A 21,125-nucleotide genomic window follows, 5' to 3' on the forward strand; every position below is an offset into this window, starting at 1 on the left:
ACTATTGCAAATGTCCCTAGTTAGATGGGGGAAATAACATGTGGGACCCATATTTACTTGCTCTTAAATGTATTTCTTCCCAAATCTGGCCATGTTTTTCACTGCATAGATTTCTCTTGCTGCTATCAGGGGGGAATATGTGCTTAGAAGCACCCACGGAGAAAGATGAAGCTGATTCGTACATGGTGCAACTCATGATCGGGCGAGCGGTATTCCCCTTACAAAGGGATACCACTCCACATACCTCATCAATAGGAACAGTCTTAAGAAATATGGCGCACTGCCAGAATAGGAGGCTAATCATAGTTTTTACCTGTAGCTCTCTTCTTGGGGGACTTCAGTGTCCGCATACGACCAGATGATGACATTCCACTTTCACTCATTGAATCGTGTGCAGAGGAGGCACTGCCAGTAGCTTCACTGTCGCGGATCATACTCTCATAGCCACTGCTGCCGCCACTGTGGTAAAAAAGTGCAGTTCTTCCCATTGCTGGGGGCAGTTCACCACTTAAGACACTGCTATTATCACTTCCATGGCCGCTGCTGTATCTCTGAGGTCGTCTTGGTGCCGTTATTTTGCTGTACGGAGAAGGCAGTACTGGAGTTGGTGACTTTTCATCACACAGGTTAATGCCGCTGTCATTCCCGCTGTCAGAATCTGTTGATCCTCTAAAATGTACCTTCTTACCAGAACTTCCTGCTACCAGTTCATTCACACGACTATTGGCCGCTCTGATAGCCTGTTTAGTCCCCATAATAGTTCCTCTGCCAGGCTTTCCACTGACACACTGTACAGACCTCGCAGCAGTTTTCCCACTCGGAGGAATCCCAGCATTTTTCGATACAGCCTGGTTTAATGATTTTACAGAGGAGCTGAGATTTTTTGAGCCATTCGTGGACAGTCCCCGGTTTTTGTTGGCATTTACTACAGCCTTCTGATTGTTTATACTTTTTGCTTGACTGGCTTTATTAGGGCAAGGTGGAATATGTGTTGGAGGAGACGTCCCACTGTAGGCTATTGGTGGTACACCTAATCGGGGCACAGACCGTCCTTGCCTACCATTGTTCACACTTGAAGTACCATTTTCCCGATTCACACTTGCTTTGGATCCAACTGATGTCAGACTATCACATCTTTCGAGGGACACATGACTAGAGTGATGTGCAGCCTCTGATTTGGACATCTTAGTCTTTAAACTTGAGGTTGCTTTTGGAAAGGAATGCTCACTCTTGGGGTATGTCTTGCAAGCTGCTCCTTCATTCAAACAAGCTCCTGTCTTAGCATGTAAATGTGCCTCTTCCTCGGATTTTGACATACCTGGTCTAGCAGCCTCCAACCCGTCAACTTTGACTTCACTCTGTCCTAGCAAAGCCATCTGTTTTTGTTCCAGGCTTGATTTTCGAACAGGGGGTGCCGGAGGTGTTATTCCACTTGGTCGGGGTAGCATACTTGCTTTCTGCGGCAGAACCTTTTTTCCTGTGCACTGTTTCAGGCTACCAGTGGAGAAAGTTGCTTCTTGGCTCTCCTTATTCGACGCTTCTGCCTGTGACCGACTGTGAGTTACTGGCATCACACCAAGCGTAGTGGCTCCTCTTCTGAGCTGCGGCATTTTCGTTGGAGGATCAGATTTTTTGAGTGAAGATTTGCTGGCCACTTCACAGCCATCTACAACTCGCTGAGAGCATGCAAGCATTGTCTGTGATTTGGTTGCTTTGGGTGGCCCATTGAAATGTTGGGCTACTTTCACTGGCTGCTTTTGCTCATTGCATTTCCCAGAAGCGGACGGATGTAGTAAAAGCAGCTGCTCTTCAGATTTTGCGTCCAAATGAACGTCAGTGCGCATGAGCCAGGGATCATCGAATGTATGTTCCTGCATATGCAACTCTGTACAATGAAGCATGGGATTATTGTGGTTTGCAGATGAGGTAGCTTTTGTTTTGCGAGGAAGACTTGAATGGATGGATTCTCTGTGGGGGGCTTTGCGATAGTTTGTAGATTTAACATTGTTTGGTGGATTACTTACAGATGAAGATTGTTTAGAAGGAGTTGCTTTGGTTAGTTCTGAGTTTCGTGGGTTGCTATTAGTGTTGGGGGATACTTGACCAGAACCAATACTATCATTGTCTACTTCTGAAAAGCAAAATCCACTATCGTTCAGGGAACTTTTCAGGCCACGAGCCTGAGATACAGTTACAATCGTAGAATCCAAGGTAAGAGACTCGTCTACAGTGGTTAAATGTTTTTGAGAATCATGTGGAGTAAAATGTTCACACAATTGAGTTTCATCACTTTCAATTGTGCAAATGCTTACTTCACTGAGCCACGAGCTTATAGAGGAACGTCTGCTACTAGTGGCATATGGGTCCTCTGCAAAAGGACAAACAATACCTATGTTTACACCATTCGTCGAAGCCATCTGTGAGGTATATGCGTCAAACTCATCATTAATACTGCTAATAATACTAACTGGCCTAGATCCAGAAGCAAGGGCTTGGAGAGAGCAATCGCTGTTGAAACTAATGATACTGGTAGGCCTTCCGTTGTCCAACATCCCACCAATTGAAAGCTCCTCAACAACTGTAAACACAAGTTCATCTTCTCCGTTAAGTTCCACAGGTTGCTGCAAAGTCACTGTGGTTGTTAAAATATCACGGTCAAAACGGTTACCTCTCAGTGCGGAGTGATAACTATGTACCTCTATAGCCCCAGGCTGATACGGTTTGCTGCTACCAAGTGGATTGTGCACAGAATGATTTGCCATTTGTTTGCTCATTCCAACAGGAGGAGTGCGTGTTCCGCTGCTGCTGCATAGGTCTGAATAACCTTTGGGGTTTACTGCATAGTCTTTCATTTGTGGAGGTGGGGGAGCAGGGCTTGGTAAAGGCTTCCTCAAGTATGTGTTTTTTTCTTTCACTACAGGCTCAGGGGATGATTTGGTTATTTCTTGAGTCCTGGCTGAACAGTTGTTTGCTGTTGATGCATCTAAGATGAATTCTCTATCTATGTCAGCTATTAAAGCCAATGCAGTCCTTTCGGATTTGGTTTGCTCCATTTTTGATGGAGATGTGCTTGTTACATAACAGACGCCATTTTGTGGAGAGGTCTCACCATCATGAATATTGTGACTTTTGCTTGCGGGAACTGTTTCCTGCAAAGTAGTTCGTGTATGCCCTTCCAGCAATGGCTTCTCCGCCAGTTGTGATTGTGCAAGTTCTGTGCTTTCTGGGAATTTACTGCAATTTGACTTGGCAGTTGACTCTTCACAAGAGAACTTGGCCGGTTCCTCGCTCCCATCTATGCACTCCAGCCTTTCTTGCAGTTCGGCAAAGGTGTTGCACTTAAAATGGTCTTGGTCAAAGTTTCTAATACCAGCAAAGTTATCTTTGCTTCTTTTTCTGTTAAGGGAAGGAATTATGGGAACAAACTCTGGAGGGCCTTCATTGTCTGTCAGTTCTCGGTCAGACAAGGCAGCCCCATTGGGACCAACATAGATAACAGTGTCACATGACTGCTCACTGCTGGAGGAATAATCGGGGTCGCTGGACAAACTCAGCGCAGGGAAATCAGGATCAAGTGCTATGGTTCTTGGATGGAATGGTCTCAAGTGAGGAGGTCTTCTGGCGCGGCCTTCTTCACAGGAACTTTCCCCTCCAGAGGAGCTGGATGCATACTGTTAAGAATAAAAGAACATGTGTGAGACAAAATTAATGTTAGTATTTTTAAGGATTATTTTACTCAGATGATTGCATTTACGTAGCACACTCTAGGCCACTATTTCGAGTTATTAACAGAGTATAATGGCTTCTGGGTCAAACTTTTTAGTAATGTAGTGTATGTTTGGGTTTACCCCATCTGCCACAGGTAGAATCAGTGCTTAGTTTGTTGAACACCCAGGGTTCTATTCTCCAGCTATATGTTTTTAGATGTTTGAAAGCTTTCCAGAATAAAAAAGAAAAGCTTGTTCTCAAGGGTGTTCAATGTATGCTTTTGCTGCACTACTAACTATTGTTTGAGTATTTGCTGAATATTCTACCATTCCAACAAACCTGAGACTTCAAAGAATAGAAGTCGGACATCCCTCCATACTTCCTTCACACGGTTAATGCAACTAATTTACATATAACTGTTAACAGGACATGTGACCATAGATGTGTCCATCAACCTGAAGAATTCCATTCTCTGGTTCTGCAGTTTTGTGCACTTTTATATTCCAAGCTTCCTTAGTCATCTGCTCTGTTGGGAGAGATGAGAGCACTCTTTTTTCCAAATGTTGTAGATTTTGTCAAGTCTGGTGAATATGGTGAGTCACTTGTTGGTAGAGGGGGATCACAGCAAAGGGTTACTCAAAGTGTGATTGAGTCTTACAATCTTTTGTTGATCCCATGCCAGAGTTATTTGGCAGTGGATGGGAAATCCCAACAGAGAATCTTCTGTAGAGTGTGGTGGGGTGGGTGTGTGCAGCCTGCTGCTTTACTGATGATCAGTCAGTAAGTGGATTGTGATTGTCCCAGTTAATTTATTGATTAGACCATTTCGTTTATAGAAGAATCTAAGGGTGCATGTGGCATATGGTGTTCCGATACCCAAATCCACATTACCTTACATGGATAAATCCTTTTCTCTTCCAAACCTTGACAACACAGCACTTCTATGCATGGGACTTAACAAAACAAAATTCATTTCAGACATGAAAGTGAGCTATCTCAGCAGTTCAATGCCCATTTTTAACAATCTATCTTCTATATTTCTCCTGCACTCAGTGGATTCCTGCTGACACTATCCTCAACAAGCAAATCACCAAGATGGCCGAACATCCCAGAGCATCACTCCAGTCCAACCCTCTGAGCTCAACTGGTTTCAACCAAACCTTACTATGCACAAAACAAAGTACTGGTGACGCAAATGAACCATCTGGAAAGCCCTCCGACTGCTAAATAAAAATGACCACACAACAAAAATCCACGGTGTCCACACAAGCCTTCTGAACTTTTCCACACAGTTTTGTTCTTCCTCAATCCCGCCTGCACTCAATTGCCCAGCCAATCTAACTATCATGCCAACAATTGGGTAATGGGTACCCTATCTAGCATTACTTTGTCTCCATAACTCCTGCTCTAGGACAACAAACCTCACAGCAGAGGATCTTGAGCTTCACTGTGTCGTCTAGTGGATACAAGACGAGAAGCACTGGGGCTCGGGCTGACATGTTAATGAATATATGAAGGGCAGAGCCAGGAGTGGGGACTGTTGTAGGGCTGTTGGTCAAATACAAAACCAATGTGCAGGGAATCAGCTTGTTGCACCGCAACACCGTAGTTGAAACACTCATCTACAGCTATATGGTGATAATAGCATCAACTTCCAAAATATACTCACGGTGGAGTTAAAAATAGTAAATGTAATTTGATGACATTTAGGGTGTCATTATTATGGTTATGATGGTTTGATATTTTGACTGCAATATTATGAGAAAGTCACCAGTTGAAGAATGTCTGCAGAACATTAAATGATTCTGGAAGCCTCTGGTCTTCATATAATAAACTAAAAACTGGGTGTTAGCTGGTTATCAGAATGTCATTTTTATGTATTTACCAACCTTGGATTTCTTCTTCCTCATTCTGTGAATTCGTGATGCAAGCTGGACGGTGGTGAGTGTTTCTGCATAATTTGCTGGAGAGTCTGATATGTGAGCAATCATGGTTGTTCTGCAGTTTATGTTGCCAAGGGATTCTCTCATCAGCATGGTTAACTTGCTATCTCTAAAAAAGAAACACAAACTTAATTACATGACAGAAGTGTGAAAACTATTAATTTGCTTGCCAGCTTGGCAAAATAGATATAATGCATCAGAGTTTCAAATTGTCTTATATCAAGAAGTAAAAAGGTTCCAGGTAATACTGCTCCCAACCCTACAATTAAAAACATAATTATTAGTGCACTTTATTACCTGTGAGAGGGTGCTAAAAAACCGAGGACCCCAGCAGAAGGAAACAGGCAGAGTGTGATAGGGAGGTATAAAAACATGTCCTCTGCTACCATAAGATAAGGTAAGGAAGCTTTGTTAGGGAACATCTAGAAGTGGTACATAATGCAATAAATATCCATGTAAATACCTATTTTGTTAAAGGATGGGGAGAGCTCCAGAGTCAAAATGATATTTACCTGTAGAGTTAAACACCCTTGCATTATTCCTACTAAAAGGATCTGATCAAAGAAACCCGAGGTGAAAGTGCTTCTTGGAACAGATGATTATGAGTATCTACTGCAAGACAGCATCAATGTGTGATAAATTGAAGGACATAACCAGCATGACAGCCCAGGATACCAGTGACATTTGTAAGATAAACCTGGACATTCCTTCCCAGTAAGAAGCTTGACATCCTGTCACCCTTTTTAATAAGGGCTCATTAATAGACTGGAGTGTCTTCTCTAAGTGAAGTAAATGAACGAGATCTAAAAGCCTGCAGTACTGAAATAACAAATCTTGCCGAAGGAGAAATGAGAAGAGCGAAGCCGTGAAACACAGACAATCAAAAGGGAGAGGATCAATCTAGTGTGAAGGTTTCAGAACTGGATCTATAAATGCTGGGTGCAGAACACCAGGTATAAAAGCTCTCTCAACTATCCCTAGGTAGTCATAAGAGTTTGCGGACCTACAGCCATTGAAACCACAAATCTATGCCGCTGCTTATCGAAATATGAATTGAAAGGAGAAAAGACAAGCTTAAGGAATGGCAACAGTCCATTAATAAACAAAGGAAGGCTGGTGAACAAATCAAAAGACCATCAAACCCAAATGCCCAGTCATTTCTACACCTTCACTATTGTTTAGTTATTCCACTGCTGGCTGGTCACACCCACCTGAGCAGATTTAAGGGTTTGGCCTTTAGCCAATAGAAATGCTCAATAGTTTCAAATTAATTTAAAAGTCTCATTTATAAAATGCTCACTCATACAACTGCCATGGCAGTCATTGGTGAACGAGTGAGTGCACGTCAGACTTAAGTCTCTCAAGCAGTGATGATCATGGTTGTAAAACCACAGTATAAAGATGGTAGCAGGTGAAGTCCACACCCCTGTAGAAACAGTTTTCAGAGGCATAAATAGCCTTCCCAGACTGCACCGCCCATAAAGCCCTAGCTCTGCTTCATATGGTGAAGAGGGATTTGGTATAATTATCTGCTGAACTCCCCGACAACTTTCTGAGGTCTCAAAGGTGGCACCTATGAGGGTGGTCTAGGTTAGGCTAGGTCCGGGATTGCCCTTAGATCACTAGTTCACCTCAGTTATCTTAAAAAACTGCAGAATGCTATAGATTTCAGATCACATCCATTATGAGTCTGAATAAAATTAGTGAGTTCTCATTAGTTCGTTTCTGGTTGACTAGGGGAGGTTTTGTAAAACAAAGGTTACCAGGCATACCAAGGTACCACAAGGCGTCTATTCAGGAAACTGTCACATGTAAACTTTCGCCACTTCTTCCTTTCTATACTGCGATATGAACACACAGAGGGAAACCCAACTCTGAAATTACGTGCACCACAAAATACTTCTTCAATTAGTTGAACAAGCCTGGATTAGAATCCGGCTCTTGCTGTTCTCGTTTACCAGAGATGTATTTGTGAGCTGACCCTTAGAACAAGTAAATGTAAAATATCAGGTGTGGAATTTTAAGACTTTGGATTTGATTTAGAGTTCTACGGACGGGTCACTCCGTCATCAATGTGATGGATATCCAGTCCGTCGTATTACAAGTGGCAATGGATATAATGCACTTGTAATACAGCGGAAAGGAGCTCTTCGACAGACGGGTTACTCCGTCACAAACGTGATGGATATCTCGTCCGTCATACTACAAGTGCCATTTGATATAATGCACTTGTAATGTGGCGGATGGGAAATCTGTCATGTTTGTGATGGAGTAACCCATCCGCTGAACTCTAAATGGGGAGGTGTGGCGCAGCGGCCAGAGCGGCTGACTCCGGAGTGCAGGGCTCATGGTTCGATTGCCAGCCGCAGCTCAGCATTATGTGACTCTGGGCAATAGCTCACTTAATCTCCCGGACGGCCCTCATCGCCTTGAAACCTTAAGGGGTGATATGTTCGCCTTTTACAAATATGGATTATCATTATTATAATAAATTAGGCCCTTAGTTAAATAGTTATCGAAATAATGCAGATCTACTTTTTAACAAATTGCATGCAAATGGCTATTTAAAGATAACGTGTATGGCTGTAAGAACATGGAGCACACAGACAGAATCAGTTATAAAACTCCACATTAACCGAAGTACAACAAACACTGCAATCTGTCTTGAGTGGATTTACCCACCGATGAATTAATAATAGTAATAAATTCATTCATGACCCTACAGCTCCACCACATAAGCCCATGTCTTCTTGAAATGTATATAATTAAGATGGTGTGCACTGTGTTCTCTTACCTGTATGGCACATGCTTTGCACCATTAACTAAGGCCAAAATGACGTTCCCAAGCGCCGAGAGAGACAAGCACAGCGCCCCTCCTCCGTCCCTGTTCTTGCTCAGCACTTTTTCACAGCTCCCCAGATCAATGAGATGCAGGCGGCTGCGCCCTCCTGACACTGAAATAACCAAAATTACACATGCATTCAGAGCAGGGCACAGATGCGATTACCCATTCAGAACTTATTCAAACGGCAAAGAATAATGAAATAGGAATGAGGCGGGGAGGCTGTACCCTGAATTAAATATTAACAACCATCTTGGAGGGGGGGGGGCTCTAAAAAGTAGGTATTACAGCACAAAGCTTCTCAGTGGTCCAGCTGGGATCTTTTCATTTGCAACAAAGCAGAGAATTGAACAAAAATAGGGTGTGGTGAACCTACTTCCTCCCTTGCCGTTCTTTTCCATTCGGTACTGGTAGACGTGGAGGGTGAAGAGCATGTGCGAGTTCCGCCTCTCCTCCTCGTCGCAGTCAGCCCGGCTGGTGCTTCTGGCGGCAATTGCAGCATCAAGGAAGAAGGCCGCTTTCTCAGCGGTGGGAGCTCTTAGCTCGCTTTGGTTTTGAAGCTTGGGGAGGAATGAGAGAAAGGCGACTAATTAGGCTGGAGGTGAGCACTTCCACTGAACAGATTAGGTCTCCTGGGTGATAAGGAAAGCAAATATGTACACCCTGGGAGCATGGATTATAAATTAAAAGCAATCCAACAATTTACCATCTTAAAAGTAGTCGTAATGGGCTGTCAGATAAAAGGTAAAATGGATTGGCGGCCAAGGCTGAACAGAGCGCTGGCTCTAATATGCGCTATACCTGCGTTCCGCATATTGGGTCCTCCCGCAGATACACCCCGGGGGACTGGCCGTCCTGCAGGCTGCCGGTGGCCACTTCAGAAAGCAAATCCTTGAGATTTTCCTCTTTGCCGCAGATCTCCACTGCAGACACTCGGATGGAGAAGCGCGTCCCGGCCTTTTCTTTGCGCTCGTTGATCAGCTTGAAGAGCCAGGAGATTGCACAGGGGACAACGCCAAGGCCTTGAGTGGAGCTGTCCTTCCCCATCATGGTGTAGGTTTTACCTGCCACGAGAGCGCAAGTGGAAGGTTCAATTCACACGCTAATCAGACCCTTGACACATTCCATTGGCTCCTGTCCCCTCTTTCCAAAGAGTGAATATGTATTATTTCTTAAACTCTTCTTCTTCTTACTTTGTTTTTAGCATTTAATCATCTAAGAAAATCATTGTATATGGCACAGCCTTATGTAATTGTGGACCCACCTCTCTATTTTCTAAACCGCCCTTATCACACTGGGTTTTTACATAAACCCTCATCTCAAGTGGACGAAAATGGGATATGGGTGTGGAAATGGTAATTACCAAATTTTTACAGGTGTTGTACCATTATTTTGTGGTTTTAATATTGACCTGCCAAATTATCCTAATCATGATGTTGACCACCAACATATCATCAAGGTACGTAGATGTGGAGTTAAGAATAGCAAATCTATACTTCCCTATATAGACTTAACTTGACAATATGCTGCAGTCCATATTGTGGATACGATATTTAGGCAGGGCAGTATAAAACCACAATACAACCTATTTATCTCATTCTAGCTGAAATATAGAACTCTTGCACTACATATTGGAAAATCTGTTACCGTTATGACCAGCTTAAAAGCTAGTGGTTTCTGCATAAATGCTGAAAGCAGATGGTAAACTTAATTGTTACAAGTTATTCCCCATTCTATTGGGGGAAAGTGTAAATCAGAAGCAATACAGCTGCTCCCGAAAGCAGCATCCAAGTATTATTCTAGGCTTTAACTGCAGAACTAGTGTTTGGAGCAATAAAGATCATAGGGCCAGATGTGCTGACTCCATTTGCAAAAAGTGGTTGTAAATTGCACACCGACTTTTAGTAAATGGACTCTGATTTTGTGCAGCATCCTATCTACTAATAGGTAGCATCAGCAAATCACATTTTACAGGGGTCATAGAACGATCTGCCCAATGAATATTAAACAGGCCGGTCGAAATTTGTGACTCCTTGTAACGGGCTAAAAATACAGGGATGGTGGCCTGCGAGGGACAGCAGACCACCACCCTATATTTGCATTTCGAAAAGAAAACCTTTTTTTATTAATTAGCCTGTCTTCTTTAAAAACATAACTGATGCTGCGTTTAAAAAGCAAATGTTTTTCATCAGGGGGAACAGAAAATGGTCCACTGGATCACTGCTGATAATGAAGTACCCAAATCGGAATGTTCCCCTTTGTGAATCAGGGACTACCGCCTTTGAGTTGTCGATAGCTGTTCAATGGTTTGTCACCAGAACTGCGATTGCAAACCAGTGATACAATGCATACCGAATTGAAATTTGGATGGAACACCCATTTAACGCCCCTTCCAAATTGCAATTAGGTATGGGCTGCAAAACTCATTTTACAAGTCGGGAAAACTTTTCCAACTCGGAAAATGGGTTTTATACGTTATATAAGGGCATTTTGTGGTCATAAAGCCAGTGATTGTGTGAATCACATGGTTTGCGATTGCAAATCCTTTCATACGTACGGCCCAAAATTAGCTATATTTTTTATTAAAAGACACATTTTATAATTCTCTTTGATGACAGTGTGCTTCTTTCCTTGCATTTTAGGGATAATAACCCTTTTCCGCAAAAGTAGAACGCGATTGATCGACTCAAAAGCTGCAACCTCTCTATATTTCTTAACTGAACCAACGCAACCTCGCCAAGCAAACAGGAACGTGCTAAGCGTGCAAAGCTGAGAGCAAAATGTAAAATCTTTTCCCATTCGCTGGGTTTGTTGTAGGAGAATCTGACAGCATGTAATTACGAGGGCTGACATAGCAATTAACTGTAAGGCATTTGAGAGCTCACCGAGCTTGACGTGACCGAAGCAAAATATGCAGCCATCTGCACCATTCACGACAGACTGGATGACTTCTGCCACCGTCCCGGAGCAAACCTCGGCCTGGAGGGAAAGGAGGCACCGTTAGCACACATCGAGCAGTTCCCGCTCTCATTGCCACACAAGAAATGCACAAATGAGGACTTTTTCATACTAGGATGTAGCTTTGATTTCATGGGTCTGCACCTAATTCACACTGCAATGTGTGCACATAAACGTATGCAAAATAAGCACTTCGGGATGAGACATTCAGGACTGACATTTGATTTTACACCCACAGGGCGAATGTATGGATGCGGAAAATGCAGCGGAATTCAGAAATTCGCAGGTTTCCTTTTGGGGCAAGGTTAGTTGGTGTTTTTGCATCACTTGGAGGTGGTTTTCCACTCAACACATTCAGATTTGATCTGGTCAAAGACAGTAGTAAGTATTTTCCCCTGTGAGAATGGATAGGGAATGAGCCCACATTTAATGGTGGTGCAGTGGAGGGGTTTTATTCCCATGGGACAATAAATGTCACCCTGTTTGAGGGGTGATTATATTAGACCCCGGTGAAATTACACAAATTTACCACATTACTAGATTATAGGTGTACGTTTTGTACTTGGCAGATATCCTACATCTGTAAATTGCACACATTAGAGTTCTACGAGAAATCTATGACTTTTATACATTTCCTGAGGTAAAGCACCGATTCTGCAAATAGTCTCTGGAGCGGGATAAACACCCTACGATGAAGCATGGCACCTTAACGGGTGTGTGAGGGCAACTCTTCAAATTTGGTTATCCTATCCAACCTGACACTTGTCTCCTTCAGATGAGTGACTTATTCTTTTTCCTCTATCTATACCTTCCGCAGCCTATTAGGCTGGTATCCCTCTATAGGAACAGTCACCCTTCAGTGAATTCATTGCATGGCCCCTTGACCAATATGGATCACAAAGTTGATAACTGTGTGCTGGCGCAATGTCATGGGGGTGTTACTGCATTTGCATGGTGGCGTGGTCCCACCAAATGAGGCAATCCTTTAGTGCTACACCTGTGCCATATTACAGACACAGGAGGAGAGGCAGACAGGGAATTAGCAGGCACTCACAGGGGGAGATGCAGTTGGTGCCTCCAGGGCATCCCTTGAGGGGAGGGGAGGTTTGTGTATCCCAGGGACCACCATGCATCTCCATGCAGGCAGGTACCGTCACTCATTGTACCTATAAGCAAGGGATCCCTTCTCCCCGTTAAAAGAGAGGCCACCTCACCATCAGCAGTGAATGGTGGATGTGCAACTTCAAACAGCTGGTCGGTCTTTCACTGCCTCACAATGCAGATGTGATTTCGTGCCTGCATTGTGAACAGCACATTTGCTGGGACAGGGTGCACTGTCCTGGTCTGCACCCAGCATGCACATTTAGCTAAGCGCCCTGTCTCTAATGGTGCCCCTGTTAATTGCAGCATCTTTAGGTGATGACTGGAGGATCTGAGGGGCTAAACTATCACATCCAACATAGTGCTGCATGGGTGCATCAAATTTGCAGCACCCATAACCCAGATAGGACTGCCTTTGAATCGTTAAGAACAGAGAATATATGGTAATGCTCCGTTAAGCAGAGGAAGTGCAAAAAAACATCACTCTCATTGAGTTAGCCCAGAATTATCAGCCATATCGAAGAATAAGATTGGCTGCTCCGGGCAGTGAGGGTGCTTTCTTTCTCCTCTTTACCAAAACGGAACTGGGCTCTTAAAATGGGCCAGCATCCAAAGGAATCTAACGCATCTGCGCAAAGAGAAGGACATTTAGGGGCATATTATCAAGGACGGCGTTAACATTAATTCCAATTCCAATAGAAGCCCATGTTCACACCAGAACATGGACTTCTATTGGAATTCTCAAGGGCATATTATCAAGCCCATTATCGCCACTTTAGCAGCAGTTTTCTGCCGCTAAACCGGCGATAATTTTTAACGCGGTCCTTGATAATATGCCCCTTAGGGGCATATTATCAACACAGGCGATAAAATTATCGCTGCTTTAGCGGCATAAAACTGCCGCTAAAACGACGATAATGGGCTTGATTATATGCCCTTGAGAATTCCAATAGAAGTCCATGTTAGATGTGAAGGACATCTAACCTGAGCTTCAATTGGAATTCCATAGAGAATATTATCAAGCCCATTATCGCCGTTTGAGCGGCAGTTTTCTGCCGCTAAACCGGCGATAATTTTTAACGCGGTCCTTGATAATATGCCCCTTTGTTTTTTGACAAGCAGTTCTGACTGAGCGGCTCAGATTTTTACGACTTTGTGGTTCTGCTTGAAATTGGATCCAGCTCATTCCGAGTGCAGCCATAAAATATAGACACAGCACACGTGGGTGGTGAACTCATGGGAGATTGTTTTTAAATATAGATGGCATGGTTATAACTCAAGGCTTGCACCTTTTATTTAATGTCATATTTAATTAAAATAGTGTCCAAAACCAAAGCTGGCCATCTGTTGCATCTTATAAGGAGTCGTGGGAAGAGGGCGGGAGAGAGGTGAAAGCATTGGTGTTAAGACTCGCTAGAAGGCATGATTTTACTCAAGTTGTACTTTGAAGTTTAAGATCCACAGATGACCTTCTAATCAGGACCAGGACTTTGATAAGATGAAGTAAGTGGGTGCCTTAGGACACCACCTAGTGGTAAACCATATTAAAGACATGAAAAATTGCCTTTTTTAGTGAATGGGGAGCACTCCAGAGGCAAACCGATATTTTGCCCGTTGTGTGAAATCTCTTAATACACGTCCTGCTTACAGTTCTCTGACACCATGAACTCACAGATCAGTTACCACTTTCTGACTGTAAAAAGGAATTTAGGCACCATTCACAGTCATTACCTGCAAAAATAGCCAGTACAATTGTTTGTAAAGCTGAATATAGTCCTCTGCTGCCTGATGTACACGATTGTTAGGAACAGTACCTGTGAAGCATCTTGTGGGAACACTGAATCAAAGGCAAACATCTTTGGGACGGCCACAGTAGCTCTCCGGTGACCCGCGCCTGAGCTTCCATTGTTAGACGGATCATACAGGGTGACCTGTTTTTTCCTTGCATCCACCTTCAAGTAGGACATTGACTCGGAGGTGTCGTGCGTCCCTTGCGTAGGACATATTCTTACCATCACCTTGACCTAAAGGAAAAACGTTCAAAGTAAACCAACATCTCAAAGCAGCAATTGTTGTCTTGCTATTCACTGTAATAAGTTTAGAGATTTTTTTTTGTTTCAGAATATGTTATCAAGTTTTTAAACATGTGGTCAATACAATAAATAAAACAATCACAACACTTTATGAGTTATGATTACGCACATCGGCAATTGTTTCGGGACCCCCCTTGACCCCTCCAGAGGCCTGCCATCAGGGGGTGCACTGGCAGTTGACCACCTTTTTGTGGTGCACTCTCAGTGTGATCCTGACCACTTCTTTGCCTTTGCGCCAGCATCCATAATACGGTGCGGGCGCGGAGGTACAGAGATTCCCTCATTTGCATGGGTCCATGCCTCCATGCAAATGAGGGAACGCCCTCTTAAAATAGCACTGATGTCATTTGCCATATGTCATAGGTTCAGCGCTATCTGTATTACAAAGGGGCTGCAGAAGCGTCTGCAGCCCCTTCTTTAATCCCAAAGTGCCCCGGGGGTGCACAAAGCAGGTGCATATGCTCGTTGCACCCCAGGGCGCTTTCCATAATACGGCCCATGGTGGGTCCACTCAGCCTTTCATCTTTCGGAGACAGATGAAATTAAAATCGAGTTGGGTAATAATAAAATTAATATCTGTTATTCAGTACTAAGGTGTACCAAAGGGGTGAAAATTGGCTGAAAATGTTCACATTATGTTAACTGCCACATGAGCCATGGTCCTGGGTGGATTCAGTAGTGTAGTAAGGATGCTATGGGCCCTGACGCTGCAAGCTAGGAAAATGCCTCCTTTGACTGCTGTTGGGGCAGTAAAATATATCAATAATCAGGGCTCAATGGACCCCTCGTGGCTTTGATCCCAGTGGCACTGCACCTGCTGCACCAGAGTAGCTGGGTGGATTTGAGTAAATGCTGCTTAGTAGCATCTCCATGTTTGCACAGAAACTGAGATTTAAACACACCACGTTTAGAGCACGCACAGCAATTCTGTTCAAATTTCCACGGAAGTGTCTATTTTTAGGGTTCTTTGACTAAAGCACGTACAGAGTCACAAAGCCACTCAGCATCCTTCATTAAAAAATTACAGGAGGCCCCACTGAAAGCAGCCTTCCGTTCCTGAAAAAAACCCAGATCTCAGCTCCAGGAGCATGTGCCCTTTTCCCTTCGGTGACGAGATGGATGAGAAAGGACAGCCTCAGACGAGAAGTGGAGCTGAAAGTAAAGGAAGCAGCTGCTTGGAAAGGGTCTCTGCATTGTAGGCGACAGCTCCAAGGCTGAAACCTTGAAAAAAAAACCTGCGCCAAGCTGGCTGTGCACATTAGGAGTGCTTCCCTCAACCTTGAAATACCACCAAGGCATTCAGAAAATGAACCCCCCGAACGCAAACATCGCCCACTTCGGAATCACCTCATTAAAATGTATCCAAAAGGGTAATACGTTTTTAGCATCCCGCCATGCCGCTTTCATGTCTTTCACCAGACGATACACTCGGGGCTGGATTGAGTGTCCTGGGATGACTTCAGCTCATTCTGTTGCCTGCATGTTACCATTTTTGACGAATGTTTGACATATAGTTGAAGCACTCAGGGCTAAATAATGCTAACAAAGATGTCTGCCGCCACTGGTCCCGCCCCCATTGTGGGCAAATGAAGTGGGGATTAGTATAAAAGGAAATTGTTTGGACTCCAACCTCAGCAGTCAGCGACTTCCATCAGCAGCGTGGTGTTATATTCACCTACAGCTACACCATGGGGGAAAAAACTGTGTGCATGTGTAACGTGAGCTACCCAGATTAACTTCTCCAATTTTTTTTGGCAATTTAAATCCCTCCCTCCAGGGCAGAAGCCCATCTTATTCCAAGTCGGAGGAGTCCAATGCTTAAGTAAACTCAAAGGCTAGCCAGCAGGTTGTTTTCTGCGTTATGGCTGCTTTATGAGCTCTGTGGAACAGTGCGGGGCTCTCCCTGGATTAATAGTTTGTCTTGACCAACATCACTGACTTTAATTGCTCCATAAAATAAGTCAGTGTTTCCACCTTGAAATATGTTATATTTCTTCAGGCAACTGCTACAATTTTATGAAACAGAAGGCAGCAGAATTCATACTTCCCCCTTTTAAGGTAATCTCGTGTAACTCTGCAAATGTTGTGCTATGCTTGCTAAGTGAAATTACCAAAATGTCACCTTTATGCCTTGGGGCGTGATCATGCCTCATTTGCTCCAAAAGGTTTACATGGGAGCATAACGTGATTGTTCAGAACATGAATGGCTCTTATTTGTGGCATGTCTGTTTTTCTGCTATTTTTAATTGCATGAAACATGCCCTCTTGGCCAAACATATAACGCTAAATGTCGGTTTTGCATTTCAGTGTTTCGCCGAATTTTTGCAAAATTTATGGAACAGCAGATTACGCAAATTTCTCACGCTCTTAGTAAATTTTAAGGATTTGAAAGACAGCCTACGTGTCACAGACCGAAGCAGGAGTAGCGGTGACCTACTACCAGTGATATTTATACTGTATATGAATGTTTTATCTTTTAATACAGGCCCTTCTCTATGGTGTTATGAATATAGATAATGTGTTTAGGCAACAAACTAATCGTCATGTAAAGATGGTGTACACATTGAAATAATCCAAAACTATATTTTTTAACTATAGTACCTCCATCTGATACTGCCTCAATATTAGAATGGATATAGGCAGAGTTATACTTTTTAAGGATTAAGTTTCTATTTTGAAGTTACAATTGAATAGTTATATTAGTTTTTTCTATTATGTCAGCTCTGATGACGTCTTTTTAAGACGAAACACGTTGGCTGGATTAAATATTGCAACAAAGAGTGATCTGATTTATGCAAGAAAGCTGAAAGCCTTTCATTTGAAAAAATCGAATGACTTTTCATGAAGAAAACTTGACTTGAATTACAATAAAGAAGATTGGATCTGAATAATGAACTATCTGCCTAATGATTTCTTTTCGTTTTGAGGATTTAATTCTAATATAGATATTATTGTCATTTAATTGTGTTGTTCCTTCTCCTTGATTGGGTATTAGTTAGTGTGGTTGTTTAGCGGTAAAACCACGAGACGTGAGCATAAAAACTAAGAATTTTTCTTTATTACTGATTTATTTTTTGATATATGTAAACGCCTAGTGCGCTAGTGCTTGAAGCCCTACCGTTTGAGTTCTGTTGTTGATATTTAGAAGTTGCTGCATTCAGAGTACTCAAAGGCTTGTTTGAACAGTTCAGTTATAAACAAGATCCAAGCTTCACCTATATTCTTCGCTACTCACAGTGGTCACAATACTCCTCAATGTTGTACTTATACAATATTATATAACCTCAGATCATACTTTCCCAGACACATTACGCGTATTTCCAATAGCTCTGACACAAGACAGGGGCCTTCTCTTTAAAAGGACAGGGGCATTACTAAACAATACACAGAACAGACCCATCCTTACACAGACCAGACGAAGAGCATCTGTCCTCAGTGATGCCTGTCAGTGAGAAATCCCAGATGTGTGTAAAAAGGCACCCTCCAGACTACCATGAAACCTACATGCTCATACAAGTATAAAAGTGTTATGTAAATGCTGGTAATATAAGAAAACATTGATAAAAGACTTTAATTACTCCACTCATTTTGATCTTATTCACCATAGTGACACAGTGAATGTGCCCTTAAGTGATAAATCGTTTGAGAACATTGTGGCACGTCAACGCTAGATTCATTTGGAACATCACACTCTCCTGCATGGCTGTAATTCAAGTTTTGCTTTACAACCTGGGACAGAGACCATGCCTCATTTGTGCAACAGTATCCTGTCTAAGGGCTAAAGCACATCTTTACACGCTCGTGCAGAAATACTTTATCATGGGCTGTGACACAGTTTCATTATATATTACAAAACTGCTTGCTTTATGCATCTGAGAGCTCTGTCTCTTGACTAGTTTCACATTCTTTGTTGACTAGTGCTCAAATTATACATCAGCCGCAGCGTCTTACCTTGCACCTTACTCGGTGCGCCTGGTGCAGACCGCGACAGTGCACCTGATTACACTTAAAAATGTACTGTCCTGGGCTCATTTGCAAACTCTGACAGTTCTTGCCTGCATTGAGGACAAGTTAGCGAAAGAGAAGGTGACAGCTTGGAAACGTGGCTCCGTCTTTCCAATGGAGGCGACCCAGCCTCGCTTTGGAAGAGGAGAAGGGATCCCCACATGCAGGTGAGGTGTCTTACTGCAGCCACCTGTACCCATAATAAGATGGAGGCACAGTGGAAAATGGTTCCATCCTTTGCTCGAGGCCCCACCAACATGCAGATGAGGCAAACTACGCTTTTGATCATGCTGGTGCACATCTTTCACAAGCACAATCCATATTGCTGAAGGCAAGGGCAAGGACAGCACTTTCTATAATACTGCCCCAGATAGTGAGAATAAACTCTATGCTGTCTTTTGCCAATTGTGTAGCCTACTATTTTTTACCAATACAGGGGCTGTTCTGTTGTCAAGCTATATACCAAAAGAGTGCATTGTGTTCAGTGAAGAATGGCTGTCAAGAAGCACACACTCACCATTAGAACAACAAATATAGAGAGATTACCCTGACAAACCTCTAGAGAGAGGGCAGGATGGTGGTCTCGGCAAGCAGTACTGCTTTGGAACCAAAAGGAAAGTTGAGTGTCTGTAGTGCTAGTGCAATGGCAAACACTGACTCCAAATAAAATAGTTGTGCTACTTAAACGTTACAGACAGGTACACAGTCAAAACCCAAACTTGCCAGCAAAGGTGACAGGAGGTGACTAAGAAGAGAGGACAGAACACCAACACATATATTGCCCACCTGCCAAGCCATCGGATGCAATGAGCCTCCTGTCTACAATGAGGTCCCTCAGCATTAGTATCCTAGGGGCTTGTTTCTGTAATTAGTATTCGCACACATAGAGCTGACACCACAACTAGCAGAACGATTTGTTGGCATAAACATCTGACTACAGTGGAACAATTTTACAGGCATGCAAAGAACGTCGAAGTCTATAGCTGGAATGGAAGCAGAGACCAACATATTTGATGATTATCTTTCTTTCATTTGAACTATCAAAAAAATAGAGAAAGTGAAAAAGGACTAGCAGACGAGAGGAGAGTTCCGGACCTCGCTACTAAATGATGGAAAAATGCACATCATGTGAATTCAGAAAAGATGCACACTGCAAAATATAAGTTATGCACACAACGGCCCGTAGTCCAAGCACCAGACATTGCAGCACACCTCATCACCAATTACAAGCCTTGCATCCCTCTTTCTTACAGAAACACTGTTCACCCTACATCTTTGCTCATCCAAGCTGACCTTCTTCTGCCAGGCTACAGCATCCATCGTGTGGACTGCATTCATAAGAAGGGAGGAGGCCTTCCTGCCATCCATAAGTCCTCCTGGTTCTCCAGGCAAGCAGGTAACACTCAACTCAATAGATCTGCTGACATGCCATTTCCCAGTCTTGTCAACTCAGATCACCACCTGCCATCTCATCTGCAGGCCTCCCAGTAAGAACAAGGACTTCTTTAATGAATTCTCACTTCTCCTCCCCACCTCATCCACCCAACATGTCCACACCAGCCTCTTGGGTGGCTTCAAATTCACAAATAACATAATCGTAAAAAAGAAACACCTTTTTAACCTCATCAACACACTCAAAGTAGTACAGCATGTCACACAACCTACACAACCACAAACTCCTAATGCCTCATCCATGACTGTGTCCTCTCCACATCACCAACAATGTAATGATACCACACATAGCCCTGGAATGGACCGATCACTTTTGCATCCCTTTCTCCCTACTCTGAATCCTACCAACAAACAAAGGTAAACAAGCATTTACAATGCAACGGTCTCGGCATTGGTAAAGTTAGAGCTATTGGCATTGCTCATGCCAATGCTGTTTCTTTAAATGTTTTAAAAACAAAAACATAAACAAAAATAATGTCATGAGCAATGCCAATAGCTCTAACTTTACCAATGCCGAGACCATTGCATTGTAAATGCTTGTTGTCTTCATTTCCAGGGCTCATTAAAGTCCTGAGACCCTCCAAGCGCAGCAGCAGTTAGTAATTAGGGGGGAGCGGCCATGTGTCCAGCAGGGGCTACGCAAAGCCTGAGACAGACTCACAGCCCAAGGGGACGGAGTGACTGGAAGCAGCGGCCGGGGGTGCAGGCAGGGGCGGTGTGAGGGACGGGACACAGGAGTGCTGCCTGTCTGAGGGGTACAAGGGCGGTGGCGAGAGGTTATAAATGGTGGACGTCCCTGTGCAAGTGATGGAGGTGTTGCCAGAATTAAGCACTGACTCTGTCAAACAGTCCCACAGCTCGGAGCCTCACACACAGTCCCGCAGCTCGGAGTCTGAAACACAGTTCCACAGCTCGGAGTCTGAAACACAGTTCCACAGCTCGGAGTCTGACACACAGTCCCACAACTCGGAGCCTCACACACAGTTCCGCAGCTCGGAGTCTGAAACACAGTTCCACAGCTCG

The 21,125-nt window shown here is 43.5% G+C and overlaps 1 protein-coding gene across 3 annotated transcripts in view; it reads right to left on the bottom strand.

Moving 5' to 3' along the window:
* The window catches only part of KIF26A (kinesin family member 26A), a 240,573-nt gene that overhangs the window by 14,231 nt on the left and 205,217 nt on the right, over positions 1–21,125 (bottom strand). For all 3 annotated transcript variants that reach the window (XM_085626269.1, XM_085626271.1, XM_085626270.1), the window contains exons 6-12: positions 14,367–14,576; positions 11,379–11,472; positions 9,295–9,557; positions 8,870–9,053; positions 8,446–8,605; positions 5,598–5,760; positions 314–3,671 (exon numbers count right to left, since the gene is read on the bottom strand). In XM_085626269.1, the coding sequence (XP_085482395.1) occupies positions 314–3,671; positions 5,598–5,760; positions 8,446–8,605; positions 8,870–9,053; positions 9,295–9,557; positions 11,379–11,472; positions 14,367–14,576 (4,432 nt within the window). The remainder of the gene's footprint in view (positions 1–313; positions 3,672–5,597; positions 5,761–8,445; positions 8,606–8,869; positions 9,054–9,294; positions 9,558–11,378; positions 11,473–14,366; positions 14,577–21,125) is intronic.

Source organism: Triturus cristatus, chromosome 9, assembly GCF_964204655.1.
Source record: "Triturus cristatus chromosome 9, aTriCri1.1, whole genome shotgun sequence".
Lineage (NCBI taxonomy): Eukaryota > Metazoa > Chordata > Amphibia > Caudata > Salamandridae > Triturus > Triturus cristatus.